This window comes from Mastigoproctus giganteus, chromosome 12 (assembly GCF_048544385.1).
Source record: "Mastigoproctus giganteus isolate SK-2022 chromosome 12, ASM4854438v1, whole genome shotgun sequence".
NCBI classification, from domain to species: domain Eukaryota; kingdom Metazoa; phylum Arthropoda; class Arachnida; order Uropygi; family Thelyphonidae; genus Mastigoproctus; species Mastigoproctus giganteus.
In genome coordinates, this window is record NC_143586.1 from 20,126,017 (window position 1) to 20,138,629 (window position 12,613).

A 12,613-nucleotide genomic window follows, 5' to 3' on the forward strand; every position below is an offset into this window, starting at 1 on the left:
TTTATTATTTGTTTTGTTATTGGCTTTTTATTTAAAGTAACCCAAAATTTTTAGCTACATATTCCTTCCACAACACTGGTTTCTCCTGATTTATTCTTCCCTTCTGTTCTCTTCAATGTTTTTAATATTTATGAATGGGTTTTCATTGTACTTGCTTCCCTCAAGGCTTTTCCATTTTGCTGACCTATTTTAATTTACATATGTATTGCAGCCACTGATGAATCATTGTATTTCTTTATTTTATTTTTCTTTATTTCTTTTTGCAACTCTTCACAATCTAATTAATAGATTGTGAAATATATAATTTATATACAGGCAAAAATCCTCAGGGACTCACATCTGGTGAGTATGGGGTTGGCATACCCACAGTTCTGAGCTGGATATCATCATCATTCTTCTCTTTCTTGGTGATTTCCTTCTACTTTTGTCTCTCTCTCTCTCTCTCTCTCTCTCTCTCTCTCTCTCTCTCTCTCTCAGGGTAACTTGGAAATGAATTTTTTTTTAGCTGGTGCAGCATAAGCCTCAGGCTTCCTTGCGCCATATAGCTAATAATAATAATAATAACAACATGATGCTCGGGGTCCAAAGAATCACATCGCAAAATAAGCGGGATTGCATTAGAAAATTCTAGCCATTTTTCGGCATTCAAACTTCATACGCACTATCAATTTTGCTTGTCACTTTTTGTGCAATAATTGCAATACTACATCTAAGAAAAATCACACAAAGAATAATAATGGAAATAATATGCAATTGAGTTGTTTCGATCTTTTATTGATGATGCATTGTACAATAAAGTATTTAAAATTACTCACAAAAACTGCTTTTCCACATGGTTATATTTGTGTTTGAAATTAACAAACAGTTGAAAATTCGGGAGAAAAAGGAAAACATAATGCACTTCGTGTTCTTTCAACTACTTAGTAGACATTAGCAAAGAAACTTTTGCATATTTTAGTTGTTACTTTCAAGTCTTTCATATTTTTAAAAAACTGTATCATGGGTTGACTGTTTCACTGCATCTCTTCGTTTCTTTTTAACAATTTCAATAAGGCGTTTTAACTGTAAAATTGAAAGGGAATCTATCTTTCCTGTTTCAAGAAATTTAAGTCCAGTTTGCAAACCAGCGAGTGACTCTGCGATACAAGTCAACAAGTAAAGTTACAAGTCGTTTATTATTGTTCTTACGGAAATCAAAGGATAATGCATATCACAGATTCATGTTAAACTGAAAATATTGCCATGTATCCACAAAGAATTTAAAATGTTGATCTTCAGTGACTAAAAACATGTTTCAACTGACAAAAGATGGGAGCCATGCGTGCATCATGTTATAAGAGGAATTGCACTGTAACAAATAGTGTTTTAATGGGTTTCAGCTGTATATATTATTCCTTTTTCTTTCTTTCTTCCTTGAAGTTTATTCCTTAAACCTTCAGTTCTATAACCAATTAAAATGCCGCGTCCTTTCACCAGTCAGTCTTGGAGTAGGATGTTCTTAATTTTATTTACAATATAATTAAGATGATGTCTGACCCTGCTTTTTTTTTTTTTGCAACAAACACCTACTGTTCAACAGTATAGGCTGCAATCTTGTGACTCATGTTAATAGCATAAGATCACACAAAATCTTTAATATTCTCAACACCCAAAATTTCCTGCTCACTGCCTGTTGTTAATGAAATAGATAAATGATCATCCTAGAAGTACCAATGTATGTTTAATGATAACACTAACAATTATTACTAAAATTATAAATGCGTAAAAGTGAACTTTAAAATGTTTTGCAATGATTTAATTTTCTGAGATTTAATTTTATAATTACTATTTTTCCTAGTTAAATAACAATTTCATTTTATTTCTCAAGCTTCTTGATATGAATATTACTATTCACAATAAAACAAGATTTGTTTATAAATTATATAAAATTTGATATAATCATTAATCTCATATTTAATTCTCCATACCTTTCAATAGCAAGCAACAGAAATGATAAGAAATTAAGAAGTGGAAGGAGGAAAGGAGGTCCTTTATTTACATGAGGATGTTTCTCTGTATAAGTGTAGAATGCTACTGATGCAGTGGACTTATTCTTAAGGCACAGGTACCTAAAAAGTAAGTTATCAACATTACTGGTCCATTCATTAATTTATTCTTACAAAAGATTATTTTCATATTTTTGATGAACGACAATAACATATACTAGAGCTAATATATATAAAAAAAATATCAATAAACATCAACAGACAAACTCTTAAGATTCTGCAATAGGAAATTTAAATTTATCTTATTAATAAGAATTAATGGAAAACCCCAATAAAGAGTATTGATACATTCCACTAGATAAGATATAACTGCCTTTATTTTAATCTTGTTTTGAATAAAACCATAAAAACAGCAATTATAGTTCAGCTATTTCTTAAATTGATTGTCTCAAACTATCTGTCATCACAGAAATGGGCACTTTTGCAAAACATTAGCAAATAATAATAATAATAAATAAATAAAAATAATGCAATGGACTTTAAAGTGCACTTAACACAGCAGAGCTTGAGCAGGACCCAACAGTTCTCTCAAAACAAAATAACCATTGCACACAACCTACATTGTAGGACATGGTAGGAATTCTAGTGTTTTAATTGTTTTAAATAGGTATCTCGATAGTTCTAATCTCGTAGGTTAGCATTAGTTAGATAATTTTATTATCTATTATAATAAACTTATAACTTTACAAACATAATAGTATAACATAGTACATATCACAAACTCTATAGCGTAATACATAATTTAAACTTGATGGCTAGTACATATTATTGCTGTACAACCAGTGAAATTAGAGTAGTGTTCATGCCCAAGACTAGAACAGCAAAGCAATGGGCTCTAAGCAGTGAGAGTAGAATTTAAGGGTGTGATTCTCCTAGGAATCATAGCCTCAAGAAATGTGATGTTTGTGCAATGTTTGCAGACCTTTCTGGAACAGGACATGATTTGAGGTGGTAGATGACTTTCACCAACCAGTGAAATACCACCACTTTGCTTATTGGAGGCTTGAAGTGGTGAAACCCATGTTTAGTCTCTAGAACAAAGTTTCCGGCATCCCCCTCCCCCCATACTTCTCCTTCAACCCATGCACATACTAAGTGCTGGGGGGTTTTTAATATATATATATATAGCCAAGGAGGATATCTGGGTGTAATCAGTGCAGACAGTGTAAAGAAATGAGGCATCAACCGAGTGTTCTGATGGGCCTTTATGAGAGCTTGAGGAGTAGGGTGGATGCCCTCGAAGATGTTAAAATGGGGAGTCAATCAAGTTCTCAGCTGCCCAACACAATGCCCGAGTTCACACTTGAGCATCAGGCAGCACAGTGGAAATCCCAAGGAAGAATGTGCTGGCCCCACAGGAGGTAGCTATTGTTGGTGACTCTACTGTCAGAGAAATAGGAAATATATTGTGCAAAAAGGATAGGTGGAATAGGACTAGGGTATATTTGCCAGGGGAAAAAGTAGATGATATAGAGCAGATATCTTTTATGGACACAAAAAGTGATATTGTTGTATGCGTTGGCACTAATGACATTAAAAGTAGTAGGAGATCTGTTGACTTACTTAAATAATACAGGGCAATATTGAGGAAAAGTTGTGGGTTAGGGTTGAATTTGAAAGTGTCTGCAATTCTGCCCAGGCACGATAGAAGGGAGTATAGTTTTAATTGTAAAGCGGCTCCAGGGTTTCCACCAACTCCACGTTCAAGTAATGTGATGAATACAAACTATGGAAAAGACAGATTTATGTAGGTTAGTGAGTGTTTGTGTTGTGTTAGTGTAGGGTTGTGTTGTGTTGTGTTGTTTATCCGGCCTGTTAGCCTAGGGGCCTGTGTTTTCACACAAAAACATCTAGTTTACTTTCCGGTGGGTCAGGTAGTAGGGAGGATGAAAGCACTGGTGGGGCAAACTCCATGGTAGCCAAAGGGAGAACCCAGTAAAAAAAAAAAAAGTTGAAGGTGATAGTGGGAAGACAGGAAGTGTGGGGGGAGGGGGTTTAAGTGGTAGAGAGAAAGAGGGGAGGGCAGTAGAAAAGGTGCCTGCCTAGTTGAAAGGGGGCCCATCCAAGAGGCAAGTCCTGTTGGCCAGTGAGAGCATCCCACACCACTCCGGCTAACTAGAAAGGGCACGGTGTCTGCTTGGATAGGCAGAGGGAGCCACTATGGCCATCTGCCCATCCATTCATCCAGGAAGGGATGATGGGCAGATGGCCATAGAAGATAGGCAATTTTAAACACTCATAATCCTTATTGACTCTCTGCTCTTTCATTCTGATTTTATTATTTTTTCTTACATTTTATACTGTGCTTTTTCTTACATTTTCTGTAAGGTTATAAATCCCCCCCCCCCCAAACACATCCACCTTATTTATTGCACTGGGGAGGATGCAATGATGTGGTGTAATTACTATACTAAATATTTGCTGACCGGGCTAGCCAGGTGGGTAAAGTGCCTACCTGGCAACCCAAATGTCGCGGGTTCGAATCCCACCTCCTGCTTGGATCACAGTAAAATGCAAAAACTTTGGGAGGTGCATTATAGCCACAGAAGCTGATGCGCCAATAACTAACACCTCCCCCTCCCCGAATATCTAATAATTAAAATTAAGTGGCTAAAGACTAAGGATAAATACTTAAATACTTATAATATTAATCAATATGTGGTTTGCATCCTTTCACACTCACTCTCATTTATTCTACTGGCATTTGTCTCATTTACTCAGTTCTTTCTTACTGCACTGCTTGCCCCTGGCTTCAACTTACTAATACTTTTCAATTACTAATACTTACTAATACTAAAGTGCAGCCCCAGCTGTAGATCTTGCAAGCCGGGGGGGGGGGGGGTGTTGCTGTTAGTATATAGTTGAGATTGTGTTAGTATTTCTAATAAATATACTGTTAACTATATATATTCTTGCAGCCAATTTCATTCATTCCTTCACTCACTTCAATTTACCATAACACTTTATTCTCTCTCTCTCTCTCTCTCTCTCTCTCTCTCTCTCTCTCTCTCTCTCTCTCTCTCTCTCTCTCTCTCTCTCTCTCTCTCTCTCTCTCTCTCTCTCTCTCTCTCTCTCTCTCTCCCCCCCCCCCTTGCTGGGTCACCCTCTCTCACCAAAACTAGTAATCATTCCCTTTAACCACAATTCCTATTTCACTCTATCCTTCAGCACCCAGCTCATTCACTCAGTCTTTTACTCTTTCATTTGACATTGCATTCTCTTGCTGCTAGCTTACTAATATTTTTCAGCTAAGCTGCTTCCCTGGCTGCCTATACATCTTCCTCCCCTACTTTTATTTGTTTGGTGTGGGGGCCCCAGGTCACCCAGTAGGGGGAGGGTAAACTTGGGACCCTCCTAGCAATCTAGTTTAGTCAAATTTGAGTATCTGTAAGGGAGCTGGTACAGCTACCCTGTCATTTTAAAATGTCATTATCCGGGTGTGGTGAGAGACATGGGCATTTTGGCTATGGATTATTGTTTTGCTGTGTGGGCTGTAAGGCAAGTCTCTGGGTGTTTCTACGCATTTCAAATACATTTTGTGTGAAGCTTGTGAAAGCTTTATAATTATTTTCTTCTATTATAAATAAGTGTTCTATCCAGGGGGCCAATTTCTGCTTGCTTTTAGTTGGGTTCTCAGTATATCATAAATATACATTCATAGAGAATGTGTGTCCAGTCTTCACTTTTGCCACACAGGTACAGTTAAATGTTGTGAAAAGTCCAGGGGCAAACCGCTCTGGTGGCTTTGGGCAGAAACCTTTTGGTAACCATACCTCTGTGTGGCACCTGTAGCAGAAATCGTTTGGTAACCCAGACCTTTGGTTGCCTGCTCCAAATTTGTTTGCCATAACTCATGGAGCTTTGTGGCTATTCTCTTTCTTTCAGAAATTCTTTCCCCAGAAATTCTGTGGGTATGTATCCTGATGACTGACAATGTTTACAGCAAGAGGCATTGAGTTTCCAGGTCATCAGAAAACCTGGAAGATGTAATAACTGTCTGTTTTGAAAATCAGCCATCTAGTAGGTGTGTCAAATGACAAATATTACTGACAACCAGATGAATAATATGATGTAGATGTTCGTTATACTCATCACAGTCATCTGGTTTATTAACAATCTTTCTCTCATTTTTGCTTTCCCAAAGCTTATGTCACACCAGACAGACTTAATATGGTTATCTCTGGATATGCTCATCCTGAATCTATATGTTTAGTGATTAAAAGCATAATCCATCCTACCCTTTCTTCATGTATATTCTTCCTGTATGCACTGTATTTATTACATTCAAATTGTGCAAACAATATTGGAATGACAATGTTTCTAATATTCCTATTATTTCTGCATATATTGACCTAACCAGCACTTCAAATACACTAAAGTTACTAACTAAACTTGCACAATTAGTAGAGAAAATCACACTTTTAAAGTTTATGACTAACACATCCCCACATAACTTATGAAAGCGCTTCTCTGGCTATTTTCCAGTTGGATATTAGTTTAGCTTTATGTTCTTGTACCATTTCAGTTATTCTCCATTACTTTTTTACAGTCCCTTTGCCTATTAGTTGCTTCCAGTTCTTAGTACATAAGTATTATAAGAATCCTCCCCTAGTCCCTGTACTTCCTCTACTGATTACCCAGTTAGTATATATTGTAACAGAATAGCTAGAAGCAGTGCAAGAGCCTAACTCACTCTGCTTTCAACCACTGAATTTATCTATTTCAAAATAACAGTTTTCCAAATTCTGTCTCAATAGCATCCCCAAATATTCTTTCACCTCTTTTACTTTCCATATTGAGAAAACGTTTACTGAAGAAGCCCCTCACAATCCCCGAAGACTAAAAAAACTGAAAAATTTCAGAAAAATAAACACCTAGTCACACCTGAATGAGATTCCAAACACTCTCATATCAAGTTCTAATTTCTAAATTTTTCTCAACATCACAGATTTTCATGTTTGTGGAAAATCGGTAATGTTCAGAAAAACATGTTTCCTGTTAGCAGTGTCTTTTTTTTTTTTGAAGGACCAGGATAGGAATACCTGCATAATTCCTGTTGCTTTTTTTTTTGGCTTTAAGAGGTTACTTTCTATCCTAGGTTTCCAGTCCCACTCAATTAAGGCAAGAGCAGTGCTATTGCATAATGATCAGAGCCTGAGTGAATGGGTTACTTTAAAAAAAAAAAAAAAAAAGGGAAAGGTGGTGGTTTGCCTTTCATGTTAGTTTTATAATACTTTATTATAAAACTTTTAAAGAATAAGAAGTCTGTCTGACTGAAAACTGTACATTTTATATAGTGTGAATACCAGTTTAACCACAAAAGAAGTTGCAGTAATCAATATCACTGTAGCACTTCGGGACATAAAACATAAGATCTCTGAGTAGCTCCTAACAAAATTAACTAACAAAATTAACAGCTGATAAAATTAAGTGAAATATTGAGTCAAATTGAGGAAAGACAGATGTAGGATAGATGTGCGGAAATTTGCCTTTAGCCAGCGGGTGGTTGGTGGGTGGAACAGACTTCCATCCCTTGTCGTGGAAGTTGATAGCCTAAATAAGTTTAAGGCTCAGCTGGACAGGTATTTCGAACGAACAGAGGGGTGAAGTGGAAGTGGTTATTTTTATTTATTTATGTTACTTTTTTTTTTTTTTTTTTTGCTGATGCTGCATAAGCTTGCTTTCTTGCATCAAATGCCTCTACTAATGCTAATGCTAATGCTAATATCCTTTTGTAAAGGATATTTCACTTAATTTTACCAGCTTTATAACACTGGGAGTCCTATGAGAATCTCATACTCCTGTTTAAATTTAAGATAATTTTAATAAACAAAAATAAGAATGTGACACATTTATAAGGATTAAAACTCATAAATGATAGCCAAAGAGTTAACTTACTGAAATACAGCCTGGGCAATGAACAGATCAACTTCACTTGGATAGCCTTTAGTAGCATGATATTCAACTAACATGGAAGCACAGCCATCCCCATCTGCAGAATGGATGAAATGATACCTGGACTGGGTATAGTTCTTTTCTGGACACAAAAAGTTAAATAAATAAAAAATGTGTTAATTTTTATGATTATCTATTTGCAATTCCCCTTATTGCTAATATTATTTATCTGTTATCCTGAAATACTATATCTATATGCTTATCTCTCTCTCTCTACACACACACACACACACACACACACACACACACACACACACACACACACACACACACACACACACACACACACACACACAGTGGAACTTCTGTATTATGAACTTATATTTAATGAATTTCTCTATATTACGAATTTTTTCGCAAAACATTGCACCCTGAAATGAAATTACATGCAAAATTAGTAAAAGCATTTTTGAAGATTTTCAAGCATTTACTGCTAAACAGCCACTCAAATATACGGCCTCCTTCCCTCCGAAATTACACATTAGCATCTGTAATTAATCACCCTTTCAGTGAACACTTATGGCCATTGATGCCCACAGGAGGGTCTTTGTTTCATTTTTGTTACAGTTATAAAACCAAATGGGTGTTCTTAAAAGTGGTCATAAACTTTACAATAAGTAGGGTAGATTTGTAAATTGATGTTGGCTAGGGAGAAAAAGAAATTTGCTGCGGTAAACCTTTAGCATGCTGTGGCGGCAATACATAGAATGCTACCATAGTCGGTTTTTAGTAGAAGAATACAGACTATGCTACCATAGTCGGTTTTTTTAAAAACCGAATGTCACGCCTACTGAGTGACATTCGCTTCTCACCTCAACCGTACCACATGACCTTCCTGTCAATCATTATATGATATATCCGTTCTCATCTAACTGGACTTCCACTAGATGGTTTTCATGAATTTTTTTTTTTTTTAATTTCGTTCTTTTAGAACAATTTGTCATCAATCACATAGGCTATATGCTCTTGTATTTTTTTTTTCTGAAAAGTAACACAGCATACATTAATCATAAATTTTATTTCGTGTATATATGAATGAAAGCAGAATAAAAGAAATTCACAAAGTCGTATATTTCTTCAAAGTGATTGACAGGAAAGGTCACATGATACTGTTGAATTGGCACGCGAACGTCACTGAGTAGGCGGTACTAACAATTCACTGTATGGCCAGCACAGCGAAGTTCGCGGTGTGCGAATTGGCAAGAGCTGCAGTCAAGTAATTTTTAAAGGAAACAATGTCGAAGAGAAAGTGTTTAAAGTATTAATGATAAAGCAAAGACTGTTATGATATTGACCAGGGTTTTAAGAAAAAAGTGTTGCGGAGAAATATGGCATATCTGCAAGCAGCTTATCTACGATTTTAAAAAATCGAGAATCAATTTTAAATGCAATTGAAGGAGGAACAGACAAGAAGCGAATTAAGTTGTGTATATACAAAGATGTTGATAAAGCTGTTCTAAAATGGGTGGAAAATGATACGTGAAAAGAATATACCAATATCGGGCCCAATAATTAAGCAATAAGCTCTAAAATTTGCACAGTCCCTTAGACATACAGAATTTAATACGAGCACTGGGTGGCTAGATAAATTTAAGAAGCGCCACAGAATTGTGGAAAAAGTTATTTGTGGAGAAAGTGTTAATATAAGCAAAGAAGATTGCAACAGTTGGAGGAACAATACCTTAAAGAAGGTTTTGGAAGAATATGAACCTAAGGATGTTTTTAATGCTGACGAAATGGGTTTATTCTTTAAATGTTTACCGAATAGAACACTTGCTTTTAAGGATGATAAATGTTTTGGTGGAGAACAAAGAAAAGAATCACTGTGCTAGTTGGAGCAAATATGACGGAAGTGAAAAATTAAGACTTTTAGTCATCGGAAAATCAAAAAACCCAAGATGTTTTAGAGGCACAAAATCTTTGGAAGTTGACTACACCTTTAATAAAAAAGCATGGATGACAAGTGATATTTTTTAAGAATGGATATTAAAACTAGACAAGCATACAACAAAAGAAAAAAGGAAAATCATGTTGGTAACTGACAACTGTCTGGCACATCCTGCCAATATTTCTGCCAAACTTAAGTGTGAAGTTGTTGTTTTACCACCAAATGTAACGTCAAAACTCCAGCCAATGGACCAAGGCATCATTAAAAATTTTAAATTTCATTATCGAAAGAGAATAATAATAAAGATCGTCATGCGTTATCAGAAAATAAAAACTTGGAGGTTACAATTTACCTTAGAGATTGCATCTCTGAATTGGCAAAAGTTTGGACAAATGATGTCACTGAATACACTATTCAAAATTGTTTTTTAAAAGCGGGATTTGCATTGAATACAGAAGTCGAACAAGATGAACTGCCCCTTTCACAACTGAAAAACTTTTGAACATTATTAGAATTGTCCGGAAACATCGAAAATGAAACACTGGATAGTTATGTTTATGTAGATCAAGATCTGACTACAACGGAACATCCAAATGAAGATGAAATACTGCTGAACAGTGTTAGATGTGACCATGATCACGAAGAAATTAACAATGATGCTGAAGACTCATCAGAACAACCCGTAGAAAAGCCAACTCGCGAAGAAATGATTCACACTTTTAAAACAGTTCGTATGGGTCTACAGTTTTGTGAAAATGTTCCTGATAATGTTTTAATGCTTTGAACAAATGTGAGGTTTTCTTTGAGAATCAGACATTTTTTAATCGTACTGTGCAAATGAAAATTACAGATTTTTTTAATTTGTGATACTTACCAGAGAAAATTGTGCAAACGTAATTTAAATAAGTGTTTTTGAAATAAAATACATTAAAAATAAATGTAGATTCGTTTTCATTTTCTAATTAAATAACAATTTCTAATAAAAAAGATTCTCTGTATAACGAAATTTCTCTATAACAAACTGTTTCGCTGGATTTATTGAATTTGTTATAGGAAAGTTAGACTGCATATGTAAATATATATGATGATTATCTCATTTCCAGTAAAGTGAAGGTTAATGGGCAAGATATCGAAGAAGTTGATGAATTTGATTACTTAGGGTCAAGAATAAATAAAAACAGTGGCTGCTTAAATGATGTAAAGAGACGACAGGCAATTGCTAAAACGTTGGTCGCTGATCTGATAAAATTATGGAGAGAGCATGATCTGCCTCTAAAGATGAAACTGAGAATCATTGATTCGTTAATTTTTCCAGTTGCCACTTATGGATGTGAAGGGTGGAATCTGAAAAGAGTTGACAGGAAGAAAACTGAGGCATTTGAAATCTGGTGTTACAGGAGAATACTGCATATTTCTTATTTGGATCGAAGAACAAATGAGTGGGTATTGAATAAATTTGGCATAAATTTCTTCTTCATAGCATCAACAAAAGAAAACTCGTTTTTTGGTCATACAGTAAGAAGGGAAAACTTTCTGTTGAAGAATATAATGGAAGGAAAACCGAGGGGAAGAGGTGCAGAGGAAGACCTGCAACTAGGTGGAAAGATGGGATCAGTGAATATCTGGGCATGACACTTTGCGATACTGCTCATATAGCACACAATCGATGTGCTATATGAGCAGTTGGAGGAATTTGTTGGTGGCCACAACAGCTCCTCAGGGAGCTATGTGACTGGAAGAAGACATGCAAAATTCCTGCACCTCCTATTGTTGCCATTTCGTGTTGATGGTTTGCACAGACAATGTGAGCATTTAGTCTATGCTGAGTACAAGATGAAAAACCAGTATTGTTCTTATTTGTAATTTGTTTTTCTTTCACCTTCTAAATCTGTAAAAAAATCAGTTTGGTCATATTTAGGAAGAACTGAAACAAAGGAGGGACTAGGCTTCCAGGTGATTTGGTAAATACAGAAACACAACATTTAAACAACAGAAATAAGAAAAAAATTGTAACGTAAATTAATTAAGCATTTAACTTACCAGTAATTCAAAAACATATCATATATGAGGATCAACACTGAGAAGCTAGATGCACATGGAAAGAACACAAAATGGAGGTACAAATCAACTTTTAAAATTTGTGTGACTGCAAGTAACATCACTCTTTTTAATTTCTTTATTGCGTTCTTTATAAGGTAATACAGCAGTTTCAGGTTTTCCAGTCCTCAAGGCATGCAGATCAGTTTGTGAATAAACCAACAGTGCAGATGACACAACTGTAGAATGTGTGCAGTAGGCGTATCTTAGGAGTTTGGGATTCCACAGAAAAGTGTTTCTGGCATATTCTCAGAAGGCAACTCTCCATGCATCCTTACAAAATTCAACTGTTACAAGCCCTAAAACTATATGAAAAAGTTACTAGGTATGAATTTTGTTGTAACATCCAAGAACTGTGTGATATTGTTGAAAATTTCACGGACAGATTAGCATTTACCAATGTAACTACATTTCATCTCAGTAGTTGTTGTTATTTGGTTTTTAGGAGCATTAGCAACTAAGGCCATATTGCTCCAGCGGTATGCGGTGGTCATTCCCTGACCTTTCCACATCATCTGTATTTGGTGGTCATGGGCTCGAACCCCAGTCTAATCAAGAAGCAGGTGCTACACCATCTCAGTGGTAAAGTGAACTGACAACATTGGTATCTGGAGGAGTGAGAATCCAC

At 35.7% G+C, this 12,613-nt stretch overlaps 1 protein-coding gene across 1 annotated transcript in view; it reads right to left on the reverse strand.

Moving 5' to 3' along the window:
- The window catches only part of LOC150076760 (Golgi to ER traffic protein 4 homolog), a 116,164-nt gene that overhangs the window by 25,684 nt on the left and 77,867 nt on the right, over positions 1-12,613 (reverse strand). The window contains exons 5-6 of the mRNA XM_090386855.1: positions 7,944-8,082; positions 1,968-2,108 (exon numbers count right to left, since the gene is read on the reverse strand). Of these exons, the coding sequence (XP_090242981.1) occupies positions 1,968-2,108; positions 7,944-8,082 (280 nt within the window). The remainder of the gene's footprint in view (positions 1-1,967; positions 2,109-7,943; positions 8,083-12,613) is intronic.